This window comes from Oryzias latipes, chromosome 12 (assembly GCF_053564925.1).
Source record: "Oryzias latipes strain Hd-rR chromosome 12, Olatipes_Hd-rR_3.1".
NCBI classification, from domain to species: domain Eukaryota; kingdom Metazoa; phylum Chordata; class Actinopteri; order Beloniformes; family Adrianichthyidae; genus Oryzias; species Oryzias latipes.
This window is the reverse complement of record NC_136248.1, coordinates 22,257,640-22,273,709: the sequence shown is the minus strand read 5'-3', so window position 1 is coordinate 22,273,709 and position 16,070 is coordinate 22,257,640. Positions and strand designations below refer to the sequence as shown.

At 37.6% G+C, this 16,070-nt stretch overlaps 1 protein-coding gene across 2 annotated transcripts; it reads right to left on the bottom strand.

Annotated features, from left to right (window-relative positions):
* Positions 1–307: 307 nt before the first annotated feature.
* tmem250 (transmembrane protein 250) lies at positions 308–1,805 on the bottom strand. Of its 2 annotated transcripts, none has more exons than XM_004074741.5 (2): positions 1,609–1,805; positions 308–1,458 (listed from the first exon to the last, which is right to left on the bottom strand). In XM_004074741.5, exon 2 carries the CDS (start codon positions 1,323–1,325, stop codon positions 906–908), a length of 420 nt encoding a protein of 139 aa, XP_004074789.1. In that variant the 5' UTR covers positions 1,326–1,458; positions 1,609–1,805; the 3' UTR covers positions 308–905. The 2 variants fall into 2 exon arrangements, with proteins under 2 accessions (XP_004074789.1, XP_011480030.1); XM_011481728.4 differs by having other exon boundaries at positions 1,559–1,789.
* Between the last annotated feature and the right edge of the window lie 14,265 nt (positions 1,806–16,070).

Below are 16,070 nucleotides of genomic sequence, written 5' to 3'. Positions count from 1 at the left end.
GTAGCTCGGTGAAGTTCCTTGAAGCTCCAATCATGCCAAGTGAAAATGCGACTATATAAGGTGATTGGGACACAGCCACATCCATTGTTATGCTTGGCACAAAGAGCGGGGTCTTGTTATGACCCACGTTTGCGTGCTGGAGGAAGCTAAACAGAGAAGTCTGTCAGAGCAACATCTCTGGAACCATGTGAAGAGCGACTGACGAAACACTTGACCCAAAGCTGCTGCAGATGAACTATTACACACTCTTATGACACTGCTCGAGGCATGCCATCACGGCTGTTGGATCACACAGTAAAACACCCAGTTATGCGTTTTAAACTGTTTATGGGTCGAAAATGTATCAAACAGCATTACAAAAAATGTCAGTGTGACACTCGGGGCTCCACAGACTCCACCTTTCGCCATGCTCCTCCCACTAAAGAACATCTAAACATCACCTCATAATTCATTTTCATGTGTGACATGAATGCATACTTGTATAACATTGTACCGACACCCCCAACTTGACAGTTTTCTCTGCTTTGAGTGCAAATTAAGTAGTTGTTGGCACAAAAACTAACATCACATCTGTCATGATGAACATCGGTCACATTTCCACAACAATGACAGTTCGGCTGACTGTAAACCAGACTACACCTAAAATGTGTGGAAACCAAGGGTGCAGAACAAAAAAATAAAATAATATATATATATAGCTGTAGGTCCTTTCTTTATTTAAGACTTGCCACGTTCTGATTGATTCCTTTGATATTTCTAAAACAGTATTTTACTCAGCAAATCATAAAATGAAACAGAAGGGTGTTTATGTCCCTTCAAAATAAAAGATTTTATATAAAACTACTTTTTTGGATAGGAAAAATAGTCCCACGTGCTATGCTACAGGTGTGCATTGTTTTACTCAGCTACATGTCCACAAACACCATGAAGCACCAGCCGAGCCCCCCCACCAGAAACATGGTGATCTGCATGCTGTAGATGATGAGGTCGTTAAAAACCCCAAAGTCCAGGCGTTGGTGTCCCAGCAGCAGCAGAATGACCGACAGTTTGTACTGCAGGCGCAGGAAGACGCGGACGCTGACGTATTGCACGAAGAAGAGGGCGGAGAGCGACACCCAGAGCAGAGAGGTCAGCAGGCTGCAGCCGAAGTACAGGAGGAAGCGCAGGAAGCTGTACATGCAGCGCGAGCGCAGGTACAGGTCAAAGTTGTTGTACTTGGTTCGCACTAGCTTGGACGTGTGCGTCGACCCGCAAGCAGAGTGCATGCAGGTGGTGTGGGGCCCATGGAAGCTGCGCACACGTCGTGGGATGGGGATCACAGGCATGGAGGGGCCACTGAAGCCCTGCACGGCGCGCGGGTGCTGGGGTCCGCTGGAAAGGAGGCTCCTCCTGGGGACGCGTTCAGCTTCATCTAGTTTTCTGGGTTAACGATCATGATCCGAACATGAACTCCAGCTTCTGTTCAAAGACACGAATAAAAGCGCAATCAGCTGTTTTGACGGATGCAGGCCCAGGAAAAATGCATATTAGTCTTAGAGTAATAAAAACGGACACGTACTATTGGTATAAAGAGCAACACGTATTTAGTTAAACGACAGAAGCTCTTACATGTAACAACACGACGTCTTTCACGAATTGGGCTGTTAAACTTTAACACACATGCGGGACTTGAATGCTGCACCAACAATAGAATGAAGTATTCACAAAAAACGTTAAATATATGTTGTAAAACGATGCTGTTAGCCTGGATTGATATGCCGTAAACCGCTGAACGTGTTGTCGCAAAACAAACCGGTCAAATGCAGTGACGTCACTGGGACTGGAATTAAAGGGGAAGCGTTGCTAATTGGGTTTGATGTTTTTTTTCTTTCATTCCGAAACAGAAAAGGAAATAAAAAAAACACGAGCTAAAACAATCCAACAAACAAAAGACTACCTCTTTGTGCTTTCGTTTTATGTCTCAACAATTATTTTGTATCTTTCTTCATTTTATTTTGTTCACAAAGTAACCAACTAAGTGAAGAATGTAAATGCCTTGTAACAAAAACAAAGAAATAACACAACTTTCATGACAAAAAAATGATAATAAAAACATCAGGAAAGAAATTGTGCATTTTGTTTCAAAATTGGAATTAAATCACCCAGTTGCAACAGAATATGGAAGCGATTGTGTAGCATAAATAAAAAGAAAAGTCAAAACCAGAAATGTTTTTTCATTTTCAAAATGAAGCTGCATTTTTTGACTCAAAGTTAAAATGAAAAAGCAATCCACCAAAATGCTTTTTCATTTCCTTCCTCAACACTGCTTATTCTGTCACTTAATTTAAATGATAATGAAAATGGTATTTGACATTTCATTTTCAAAAAGTTCTCTGGTAAATGTGTAGCATAATTCATTTAGAAATGTCTAATTTGACAATTAAAATTGATTAACAGAAATGCTTATTCATTTTCAAAATGAAACTGCATCAAATGACTCAAAATGAAAAAGCAATATTTCAAAATGCTTTTTCATTTTAGACTTAAAACCGCTTATTGTGTGTTATAATTAAAACGAAAATGCAAAGACGGGATTGCATTTGCATTTTCACATCCACCCTGCGAACATTGTCTCAATATTCATTTAGAAAAAGCAATCCAGCGAGGAGGCGGGGCGATGACATCACTGCTATCTCCGTGTGTCCGGCCGCTGAAGTTGGCTTGCGATTCACAGCTTCTGATTCGCGAGGGCACTAAAGGAACATTCCACTGCATTTTTCGCATTAAGATCCAGGTTTGAGCATTCCAGTTCCAGCGGTTTGTGAACAGGACCCGGTTTTAGGCGATCTTAAGGCGAGAAATGTAGCGGAATGTTTCTTTAGTGCCCTCGCGAATCAGAAGCTGTGAATCGCAAGCCAACTTCAGCGTCGTCTGACCGCAGGGATTTAAAAACATATGATCGAGCAGGCCCTTAAATATAATCATAACTGTAATAAAAGCACATTATGAAGATAGTGTCCTGCAGCTTCGCACTGAGTGAGTGTTTTTGCTCCACCCAGCAAACATTTACCACGGTGAGATCTGCTATCTGTTGATGGGGCTCCAGCTGTCATCAAATGAAACAGCAAATCAAGCGAAGCTGCAAATAAATTTGTAAATATGTGGGAATTACATCAGTCTTTATTTTTGTTCTGGACACCACTGGAAACACAAATTCATATGATGGTTTCTCAGATCGTAGCAGCATTTCTCGCTTTCAGCGATCATGATCGGGAGCTCCGCGCTCCGCTATGCGAAGGCAGCTGGCGGTCCGAAGAACAAAAGCTTGTCCGCGGTGCGTCCGGAGGAGGACTGCAGAAGGTGGACATGCTGCTACTTAGTCCTGAGAAGCTGTGTACAATCATCAGAAGTTCACAACCAACTCAAATCCGTTTTCTGTTAGCGGCAGAGAAAACGGATTTGAGTTGGTTGTGAACTTCTGATGATTGTACACAGCTTCTCAGGACTAAGTAGCAGCATGTCCACCTTCTGTCTCTTAGCAGGCGGACACACAGAGAAAGCTGTGACGTCATCGCCCCGCCTCCCCTCTGGAAGTGCTCACTGTTAATGAATTTTGCTACAGATTTTGCCTCTTTGAATTTCGTTTTAATTATGACACACAATAAGCGGTTTTAAGTATAAAATGAAAAAGCATTTTGAAATATTGCTTTTTCATTTGAATTTTGAGTCATTTGATGCAGTTACATTTTGAAAATTAAAAAGCATTTCTGTTAATCCATTTTAATTGTCAAATTAGACATTTCTAAATGAATTTTGCTACACATTTACCAGAGAACATTTTGAAAATGAAATGTCAAATACCATTTTCATTATCATTTTAATTAAGTGACAGAAAAAGATGTGTTGAAGTAGAAAAGGAAAAAGCATTTTTGTAGCTACACTAAAATATTAAGACAAAGAGTTGTATTATGAGTAATAAGTTAAAAAAAGGCTTTTTTTGAAACTATGTCAGTTTGAAAAACAGTTTCGAAGAATTTAAATTAGAAAAATCTTTTATACTCTATTAATCTTCACAGTCAAACTAAAAAAGTTGAATGTATTTCTTTTTTAAACATGAAGTGTTGTAACATGATAAAAGCATCTGAATGAGTTTTAAAGGACTCTGTGATACTGTGTGATAGGATCACAGTTTTTTTAATGTTTTGGTTCTCATCTGAAATTTTTGAAATTTATTTTTAAATCTGACATGTGGATGTACCAGTGAACTATACCTTTTCCATAAGATGACACAGTTTGATACAAGTGAAAAATGTTTATTGTGTTTTATAGATTTGTTAATGTTTCTTACATTCAAAGTAAATGTTGATTATTTCCACTAATTAAAAAAAAAAAAAATAGAACAATACATAAAGCTTGTAAATGCAGAGTGTTATATCCCCAGCAGATCTATTTTCCAGCTTTTATAACTGAAAGAAGTGTGTAATTTAGATCACATTTCACAATATGTTTTGTATTTAAATGATCTATTATCTGACGGGTGTTCTGTCCCTGCACATTGTGTGTCCCTGTATGTAAAGTATGTCAAAGCAGCTTAGCCTGGAGCTTCATCAATAGCAGCAAGCTGCCTACACGCTGTTGCTTCTGCATTAATGACTGAACATTGGCACAGATATTCCAGTGTGAAAGGGCTGAACAAGAAAGAAAAAACTCTTGTCTGCTATTTACACACTTCATTTTGTAAAAAAACAAAACAAAAAAAAGAATTTTACATTTTTTTATTCCAAAAGCTGCTCCTCTGGATGTTTGTGTAGCAAATACTGTGCTAGGAAACTATCAATAAGGTCGATTACACAATCATTTGACTTTTACAGCGCATTTCTACAGCAGTGCTGTAAAGAAAGCAATATCCAGATGTGATCCCAACAGCATGTCACAAGATGTGTGCATGCCTAGCTTGCAGGAAGAGAGAAATGCATGACTATCAGCACAAGGAATTTCATGACTGATGCAAAAAAAAAATAAAACGTATAAAAATAAAACAAATAGTTATAAGTAGGGATGGATTTCCCGTTTGCCATGTATGACTAGTTATCCACATTTAAGAATCAAAGTTGGAAGAGCTTTAGCTCACCCTACCTGTTGCTTTTTTTACCCAACAGTATGTGAAATTCTACATTGCAGAGGAAAAACAAAGCAGCTGAGAAAATAAGATAATTTAATAATTGTTTGAGCACCAATAAACTGATGCCTGTGATTATGGCTGCTCTCTTACAAAAAGACATTCATGTGTCTGCATTCATGCGTCTACAAAAGCTTGCACATTGAGCTGGATATCCTCTTTGCATATCATGCAATCTTCACCGGGCCAGTTTATGAACTGAACAAAAGGCTTACATCTCATCAGTGAGGCAGATGACAGCAGGTCAGCATAAGTCTTCGTAAATTGAGCCGTTTGGAGAAAAAAAGGAGTTCTTTGCAGCTGTTAAAACTGTTTTGGCTCATTTAAGGGAGACCTTAATGGGGGGTTACAGTACATAAAATGGAGATAAAAAAAACCTTCAATAATTTAATTTGACAAACACAAAGCTGTCTTTGAGGCTGAACACATTAATGAACACGTGTACATGCATTAATGCTTGAGTTTATAGTGGCCATTTTATATGTTTTCACCATATGAGCTCTCGCAAACCCAGATCTCTTCTGTTCTTAGTTCATCCTGAAGTGAGAACCCAAACTTACGGTAAGGCCCCTTTAAAAGTGACTGCGGTCCTCGCCTGTGGAAACAACCTGCCACAGAACCTCCGGGCTGCACAGACTGTCCTTGTTTTAGATTTACTGGTTTGATTTGATTTATATTTCAAGCATTGATTATACACAATACAACAATGTTACACAGATATATCGAACTCAGGCTGCACGGTGGCGCGCAGTGGTTAGCGTGCTTGCCTCACAGCACGAAGTATAGAAGATTAATGAATATCAAACTCATTACATAAATACTGAAATACATTGATTAAGAAAACAAAATGAAAACAAGGACAAATTAACGTAAATGAAAGAAGAAAAAAAATGGTGTCTCATCATCATAGAAATCTTTGCTCACAGTAAGCACTTGGATCACATTAAAATCCTTAAAGACAGTAATTATAAACTAAAAACAAGGTTTTTAAAAGAAGGTTCAAGACCTTCATTTTTATTCTAGCTTTTAGAAATATATTTATTTTCTATTTAAATTATTGAATGTATTCATACTTTGTTTTTATGTTTTTCTTTAACAAAATGATGGTGGCTGCACGGTGGTGCAGTGGTTAGCGCTCTTGCCTCACAGCAAGAAGGGGGGACCTTTCTGTGTGGACTTTGCATGTTCTCCGTGCGTTTCGTGGGTTCTCTCCGGGATCTCCGGCTTCCTCCCACCATCCAAAAACATGCTTCATAGGTTAATTTGGCAACTCTAAATTGTCCATAGGTGTGAATGTGAGAGTGAATGGATGTGTGATTGTGGACATTCTACCCGCGACAGACTGGCGACCTGTCCAGGGTGTCCCCCTGCCTTCGCCCATAAGGGGCTGGGATATGAATGAATGAAAATGATGGTTTTCATTAGACCACTTATGCTTACCTTTAGTGATTGTACATGTCCATGCTGCTTTAAGGTTGTTTTTTTTTAAGCTTTGCTTTTACTATTTTATTCTTTTACATTTTGTTTTCAACTCCAGTGTTTTCTTCAGAGGGGATCCTCCACACCAGTGACTGAGCTTTCTCAGTGAATGGGGTCACAACAGTGCTCTCCTGGGCCTGGCTTTTGATTTAATCAGGGGATCCTGTGGTGATCTGTGATCATGAGTGGGATCATTGCTGGTGTTGACAATTCCCCCAAAAACTATTTTCTCACTTCAGTATCAAGTCATATTTCTATGTCAAATCTTTAGATCATCATATGTTTCACTACAATTGTCTTTTCATTGAAATATATTTTTATTCTGGATAAGCACCTTGTGTTGTAATGATATGAAAAGGGCTTTATGAATAAAGTTTAAGATGATTTTTATATTGGAGCAAACGCTGATTTGGCTTTTATGGGATATTTTATACTTTGTCTGTATTTAAAGAAAGAAAACAATGCAAAATAAAGATTGCAACTGCGTTTTTAGAAAATCTGTTAAAATGATAATGATGAGATATCCAGAAGACACATGCTAAAGATGTCTGCTGAGTTACAGTTTGTAGCTTTGCCATCTCAGAATCTGGCATCACTGCCTTAAACCATTCCAAGGTGCAGCATTCATGAATCATACAGAAATGGTGCATCTTACTTAGATATTTTCCAATAAAGGCTGGCCTTTAAAGATGAGCATGTGTGAAAGCTATATGACTCAATACAAAATTTGGTTTAATTAGAAGAACTGCTTTTATACCTTATTTTATACCTTATTACCTTATTTCTACCTTATTTCAATAACATTTTCTCATGTAATTTTACAGATTATTCCTAATCATTGGAATTTCAGTTCCAGAAGTTTGAAAAAGGCTTTAAAAAAAATTATGAGTCTGGTATCCATGTCACTGGTGACAGTTACTCCAGAAACACTCAGATGTTCGTACATTTTTTTCTTCTGAAGATCATAGTTTCCAGGTCATAAAATGTAAAACCTTAGCACAAATCAAGGTTTAGAATGACTTTTGAAACTTAACTGCTTAATTAAGCAAACATTTTCCCCTACAAAATATGTGCAAGCACAACACAAAAGCTATGAAACATCACAAGAATGATGACAATATTTCTAAGAATGATCTGCAAACAGCAGTTAAGACATAAATATTTTCATTTTCTGTCATTTAATGCAAACTTGATCAAACATTCTTTAAAAAAAACAATACAATTAAACTCAGTTCTGGAGATAAACAGCAGGCAAAAAAAATGTATTCCTTTCACCAGTAGAGGGAGCTGTCGGTCTATGATTTGCTTGTTCACTGCATTTTAATCCTATAAAAAGCAGCTCATCCAAGGGCAAAGCAGCAAGCTATTTGTCTCTCTTCTAAAGCAGGCTCCTTTGAGCAAAACTTCTCTAAAGGATGCCAAGTTAAAATGCCCTCTCCCTTATTACATCTGGTTAATAACTGCTGCCCAGCTGAGGAAGCTCCTCTGTCTTTTACCGTTACTAAGAAAAACGATGTCAATAAAGCATAAGCGGGTGATTTAGCCATCCGGGCGTCCTTGTAAAGGATGTATACTGGTTCTAATCATGCATTATGGCTATATTATTGGATCATATTTTTCCCTTCCCAAACATGAAGACCTTTAAAGTGTTGCCTCATCTTGCTGAGGGTGGAGATTGGTAAGAGAAAATACAACCATCCTAGTTTTCTTTCCCTATTTTTTCCAGGGTTTGGGAAGCAAAGAAACCTGAATGTTATTTTAAAAGTTGCCTCTTCATTTACCAGCAGACCAAAAGGAAACACTTTTAGTTTTGTGGAGATGCTATCAGTCGCTGAAGTTCTCCAAACTCCCTTTTTAAAAAAAACTTCAACAGAGTGTGAGATTAAAGAGGAAACGTCAAAATCCTCTTTGATGCCTTCAGATGCAGTGGGGTTAAATCAATTAATTCATTAACTAAGTAGAGGTCACTGCCAATAGTTGAGAAAAGACAAATTAAATCAATTATTCAGGCTAATAAGATGAGATAGACTTTAATTAGTGAAAGTTTAATCAAAGCTGTGTGATAAAATATCTTCTACACTAGATCCACAAGGATTGTCAAGGTTTTTTTTTTTTTCACTATATCCTCTGAAAATATATGTACCGGTATGTAAACCATTTTATGTGCCGGTATGCTAATTCCATTTTAGTAATAGGATTTTCTGTCCACTTTTATTGGTTTGTAAAGAATGTCTTGGTTGCCAGCTAGCCTCCTGGTCTCATCGTTACTTTCTATTAAGGAATCAATTAACACTAAAGAAATTTGGAGTTAAAAAAACTAAAATAAATAAAGTGGAATGGGACAAATACTGAATAAGTTCCAGGACGCTAAGGTGCGCCAAGCTTTGAGAAGGAAATTAAGCAGACCTTCAGACTAATTAAAATAAAATACGGTAGGCAGTTAGATGAAAAAGTGACTTCCAAGTTTCTTAACCATAAAAAGATAATTTTAGAGAGTGATCCTGGGCGGTTCACTTTCATTCCTCTTTTCCTCTTGCGCTTCATCATATCTTGTGCCTGTGTGTCTCTTGAGAGCACACATCTGTGTGCGTTCCTAATCTCTTCAAGCCATCTGCTGTCTTCACAAACCTGCTTTTGTAGATCCCAAGTATTTATTGGTTAGATGATACTTTGAACTTTTCCAACTTGGTTTTGCAGTTTGATTTATTAAACTCAGTCTTAAAAAATGGGCTGACTTCTAAAGGATTTTTTTGGTACATGTTGAAGACATGTTGATATTTGGAAAAAGTCACGCTAAAAGAGAGAAACTTTAAATTTTCTGTTTAGAATTTGATTTGGTGTTTCCTTTTCCATCCCTGATCGGGTTTGACAAGTGTTAATCCTTGGCATAAGGAGACAAGGCTGGATTATAGAAACATCTGTATGGGTGAACGGAAGGGTTGTGAACCTTTGAACAGAGGAGTGTCGGGGTGATTTATCATCAAAAACAGAAGTGAGGAGAAGACTGTATTGCAACATAAAGTCTCCTTCCCATGTGTTTTTTCTTAGTTCTTAAATGCACAAGTGACCCTAGCTAACACTTTATTTAAGTGGGTCAAAAACGCCCTGTTTAAGTGCTTTTTGTATTCATTTTGTAATTTCGCATCAAATAATCATCCCTGTTGCTTTTTTGTGTTACTGAATATATTGTCTGCATCCCTCTAGCATATCTTTTTAAGAACCAAATCATTGTACCATACCGGTTTATACAACAATATTTAATAGCACCCAATAATTTTTGCTGTATAGAAATATATCTATATATATATATATATAGATATATTTCAACTTTGTATTGGATCTTGCAGTTCAAAATGCAGTTGTGTGGTCTACACAACATGCATTCCTTTAGTGACAATTAGTGAAAAACATTTTTCTTAGTTTTTCAAGAAAACAACTGAACTATTTTAAACTTACAAAAACTAGAGGTAGTAACACGACACACACACAAAATTGAAATGGCACCCGACCCCCAAAATTGCAACAACTTTGCTGGAAAACTACCTTATCAGGATGTTTTTAAGAGGCTGTTAGGGCAAAAAAAAAAGGAATCTAACTTTTGTATCAGAAAGCCAAAGAGCATAAATAAAATGTGAGAGTATGGCACTCAAAGAAACCTACCTTCTATTTACAGTTTGCTGTCAGTTTTATCTTAAGGATAAAAACTATTTGTGTCAAAGATATTTGTTCACGGCTCAAAGTCACTTTGCTCATAACAAACCGCCCATGGAGCCAAAGCCTTGCTTTTGAGTTTTACATGCTTTGCATATATATCTGGCTCTAGCCAGTAGGGATGCATAGAGTATTAATATGCAGGGATGATTTAGAGGGCAGGGGAGACTGAGGGGATTAGGCTTGCTTCAGTCCTCACTGGGGGGAGCTTGAGGAAGGAGGACGTTTACATCAACAAGCCCTGATTTATGTTGGTGAACAGATGGCAGAGAAATTGCTCTGTTTGGAAAAGATCTGCAATTTATTTTTGTTGATATTTGAGGAAAAGACAGCAAGGGGGAATTTGACTGAGGCAAGAGGGGCTCCACCAACGCTTTTTTTTTAATGGTAAAAATTAAACAGAAAAAATCCTTCAATCTTACTAAAACAAGGAAAGGAGTGCAGTCTACGTTAGTTCAGATTTTATAAACAACTTTTTAGGATTTAACAATTTTTTTTTTAAATAAAATATTACAAAACTGTATCAGTTGGGGCAAAAATGGTCTCTGTAGTTAAACATGAATGATAAATAATGTATTCTAAATCAGCTCTTTAGCATTTAAATTAAGCAAACAAATATTAGTTTGTAGACATCAGATTTAAAAAAAAACTCATTCCAAGCAGACTTTGATGCAAATCAGGAAGTGCTAAATGTACCAATGTTCCACCAGAGACTACTAAAGGGAGTTTGCAGAAGATAAACATTTCCCAATGAAAAACATTTTAAAATGATTGATTTTACACCAAAAATAAACATATTTGGAATCTGTATTAATGGAACTTCTTTTGGAAGAAAAAAAAAACTACTTCATTTTCCATATTGACAACCATTTTTATTATTAATATTAATAATCTGTTTTGATTTTATTAAAGCTTTTTGTATGAATATGGTTTTGGATTGGCAAATAGGTGGACTCAACAGAACTTTAAACCACTTTTTGCCTTGCCTGATCAAGGTTTCAACCAATTTCTTTTTTGTGCTGTCCAGCACAAAAAAAAAGCCTTCAACTCAAGAGCTCCAAAGATAGTAGGCAATTACTATATCTTGCTGCTAGTAAAGAGTAACACAGAAAAATGTTAAGACGCCTCTCCCTACTTGTCCAGTGTGAGCTAAACCCGCGTCTAAGAATGGATGTTGTGTACATGGAATTACTGTTACAGTGGTGGGTTATGAAGCTTTGGATTCACAAGTGGTAAACTTGTATAAACCCCTTTTGTATTTGAGAATGAACTTTATTTTTTAAAATTTGTTTTGCATAAGCTTCTTCATGGATCGGATGGAAAAGAGAAAAGAGAAGGTGAGTGGGATGTTAGAGATGGGGGATAAGGGTATAAAAAGGGAGATAAAGGGGTCAAAAAGTTGAAGGATGGTTAAAGAATAGAAAGGGGTAGAATTACAAAGAGAGGGAACAAGTTGCTCAAGGTTTATCAAAATAACTGTCAAATCTAAATGTTTAACACCATCTTGAATTTTGTTATGGTGGGCAAAGACAAATTCTAGTTTATGTGCCCCACTTCACACTTCATTTTGCAATATCCAATTAGTAATTTTTGTCCTATCTTTTTATGGTTTGAACTCGTTGACCAGTGCTATTATAAAGTCTACATGACATGTGATTCGCCTTTAATATGTAGGTATATGTATTAAGCATGAAATATGTATGTTGTTTATATGTGGTAATAACAACATTGACTGTTAGCAAACTGCTACTTAGTGGTACTGACCAGTTATTGCATTGAAAAATTAACCATTTTGGTACTTACTCAGTCATGCAATTACTACACCTTCTTGTTAATAATGGAAAATGTCACAGTTAGCATTAATTTAAAGACTAACCGATATTGATTAAAACGTCTTGATCTTAACATTGTAGTTTTGGATATTTGTGCTACAAATTCATGATTTTATAGAAATACCAATGCTAGCCATGACTTCCTTTTGCAAAACTAAATAACTTAACACATCTCCCAAGTATGAAAGCTCTCTAAAACAGGGGTGCTCAAAGTTTTTGTAGCGGAGGGCCAAATTACGAACGCGACATTAGTCTTGCGGCCAATTTTCGTGAAAAAAAATGGATTAACAGAAAAAGTTGTTTTTAATAACTTTAATGACCAAGTGTCATTTGTACAGATAACCAGGCCCTCCAGATGTTTTTCCAGTTGCGGTTGGAGGTTGCTGCCCAGATCTTCTAATAGTCTAGTAATTCAGACCAAAATCATTTGACAGACTTATTTCTTCAAACCTTCTCTGGACAAACAATGTCAGCCACTTTCAACATACATTATTTGACAAACTCCTCGTCACTTAAGGGCTTGCTACACCGGGCCATTTCCAAAGCCACAACGTAGCTAGCTTCTGTCACAGCTTCACCGGATTTAGCCATTTTTGTAAACATCTGTTGTGCAGCATAGCCTCATTGTAGTTGCTGGAGCTTATTGTTACGCTCCTCTCCTCGTCATAATTTTTATGATTTTTAAAATAGTGACGATTTATATTGAATTCTTTTAGCATTGCATTTACCTTCTTGCAAATCAGGCACATGACTTTATCCAGCCGAAGAGGTACGACAAAGTATTTGTCCCTTTAGCTTGAAAGCACCTTTTCTCCTTGCCACAACAACATTTTTTCCCCAAAAGAACCTGCTCTGGCTCTCTCTCTCCGAATCCCGCTCTGATTCCATTTCTACTGCTGTCGTCACGCTCCTTCCTTTCACAGAGCCAGTGACAAAGAAAATGTTGTCTGCCCTCTTGTGGTGAAATGAATGCACTGTACCATTGATACCCGAGTGTATTTACCTTTTTTTTTCCTGCTGATGTTGCCAGAAACCATGAAACAATATTTTTCCAAGCAATGTACAGCTGGTTTAATAACGATCAATGAGGATTTGTTGAGGGCCACAAAAAATCTTCACCATTGGTCCCCGGGCCGCACTTTGAGCACCCCTGCTCTAAAAGACCAAATGTCCAAAAAAGTAAAGACCATGTACTCACATACAGCCTCTGTCCAACAAAGCTGCAACAGACTCTGCTTTCTTTGCAATGGTTTGTCACAGGCTCCACATTTGTTGAAACGACATGCGCCACCACTGGGAAGTTTTGCAGAACTCCATGACTCTTGGAGGAGATGTCATCTGTTTTATTTCTACTAGTTGCTTGCACTTTGACACATCACATCACATCTTCTACGGCACATTAAAAGACTTGATCTGGTCTGATCTGAGTGACTTTCTCAGCAGTCATTTTTAAATACAAGAGGGAGACGAGCCAGGTTGATCGAAACAAAAAAATATGAACAACATGAAGATTGCTTACAGTTGGCAATCGTGATATATTAGCTTAAAGTGGCACATGATTTACACACATTTATTTAAAGAGTTTGCACACCTATGTGGAAACTTGACCACAGCCTGATTTAAACAAATACCTATTAAAAATCAATGCCCCATCATTACATCAAATATCGTGAGAGAATAAAACAGTGACAGCTAACTGGTTCAAATCAATACCAACCCTCTTTTCCCATAAACAAAAATAAACTGACCCAGTCCAAGAATGTTATCGTATAATTGATTTATAGAGATTCAGCCTGTATGGATGCATTGTTTTACATTAAGCAGCTTGGATGGAATATGTCGATTCTGCATGTTTATGACTGAAATGAACACATAAACTCAATTGCATTGCTACTTGTCATAAAAAGGTGGAAAAAAACAACAATTCGTAACTCTTAAAGAAGACAGAAGACAGCTGGTAATTGTGCTATTCCATCATAAAGTAACCTAACTTGATGTCTGTGGATTTTAACAAGTAGGGAAAGAGAGAAAGGTCAATGCTAACAACACTCCTTAGGTCATAGATGCGCCAATACAAATAAATTAAAATGGGTTAGAAACCTCGGAAGTGAAGCAGTACCGGATGTGAGTCTATGTTTTGTGTGCATTTGCATGCTCAGGCCCACAAATAAGCAGTGCAAGTAAAAGGATCCTAGCGAAATAAAGCTCAAACTACTATCCGCCATTAGTCTGATTGGCCTGAGAGGTCAACATGGGTCAATTGATGGGTCAATCACGTTGTCGATTTGATGACCTAACCACACTGGCTCTGCAAACAGGGGGCTGAATGCTGGAAACACTTATTTTCCTTCCCCTCATCTGAGTTATTGTGCAAGCTAAGGCTACCATACATTAACATAGAAAATCTATCCGAACACTTATGCTGATTTACGTTTGGAGTGCACTGCACTGTCAAACCTCTTGACCAGCTCATGTGAACATTTTAATGTAGGAAGATTTACGCTGGAAATTATTCAACTGTGGTGAAACATGAAGCCTTGCTGAGTGGTGGGTTTTTGCTTGATTGTTCGGTGATACAGGTTTACTTTGTGAAGTTGCACGACAGGGAAATTTGTTTCCTAGTTTTAAGACAGTTTCCAAAAGATTCTTGATTTCATCATTCACAATGTAGCTGTCGAGGACCAAGGCAGCTGTGCATCTTTCCTTGAATGGACCCAAGTTTACTTCATTTTCAGACTATGCAGTCATTAGAACATCTGAAAAGCTAAACTTTTCTGTAAAGTTAATTTAGGTGAAACCTGTGAATGTACCTCTTTTTCCATAGTGTTTGCAAAGTTGCATCCAACCACTTGTTTGCATCCAACTATTTCTGATTCCAATTTCAACTCTAGTTCCACTTTCGATCCTGCTTTGCCTGCTCTGAGGTGTTGTTTAGGATCTGGCTGTGGCTTTACTTTTGAGAGTAAATCAGACTTTCCAATCGTTTTTAGAATTGCACTTAGGTCTCAGACCTTGAGCTGGTTTTTCTTACAAGTTAAAGGTGCCATCAGTGTGTGAACGTGTGTGTGAATGGGGCTGTGAAGCACTTCTTGAAGCTGTTAATTTATCTGTAATTCAGCGACCTTACTCGAGCGATGCCAAAGAAATGCCAAAGAAAAATTCAGTGTACTTGTTCAACTTGTTTTTTAACATATACAAATGGCAATAAAATCTTAACTCATCTTATCTTTATAAGTATAGGCTATTTACCATTTACAATGTTACAATGTCAAAAACACAAGTGAAGGGGAAAGTAATATCAGGACAAAGTGGACGTCACGTCAAACATTTTATTTAACCTCATTAATAAAAGAGAAGACTGATGTTTGCTGGGTGCACCTCGGCACAATCACATGTAAGCAAAAAAAATAGAGCAAATACTTTACTGCTTCCTGGTCAACCACACAAATCCAGACTCCGGCATCCAGACATGTTCGATCGTAGATCACTCAGTGAGCCCATAGGGCAAAAATGTACATGCAGGTTTTTCTACGGGCATGCTCTGGGCAACAGGTAGTGGCAAGCACTTAGACAACACCTAAGGGAAAGTAAGGAAGAAGTAGCATGGTGTATAGATTTTTCTCTTTTTAAAACCCCCTTGCTTGCAACCTGACTGTTAGAAATTTGGAAATTAGAAAATTTGATCTTAATTTGTGTGGGCATCCTACGGGCACTCATGCAGTGCAAATCCAGTGCGTGCAGCATATGTGTGGGGTCAGTGACGACTGAAGCGCTGCGTAAAGGCCACCGTACGTCAGCATCCCCAGTACATCATAAGTGCGCACAACTTACATTAGCCTTGCAAATACTTCACAATGCAATTAGCTACAACGCGACAATCGTACGCTCCC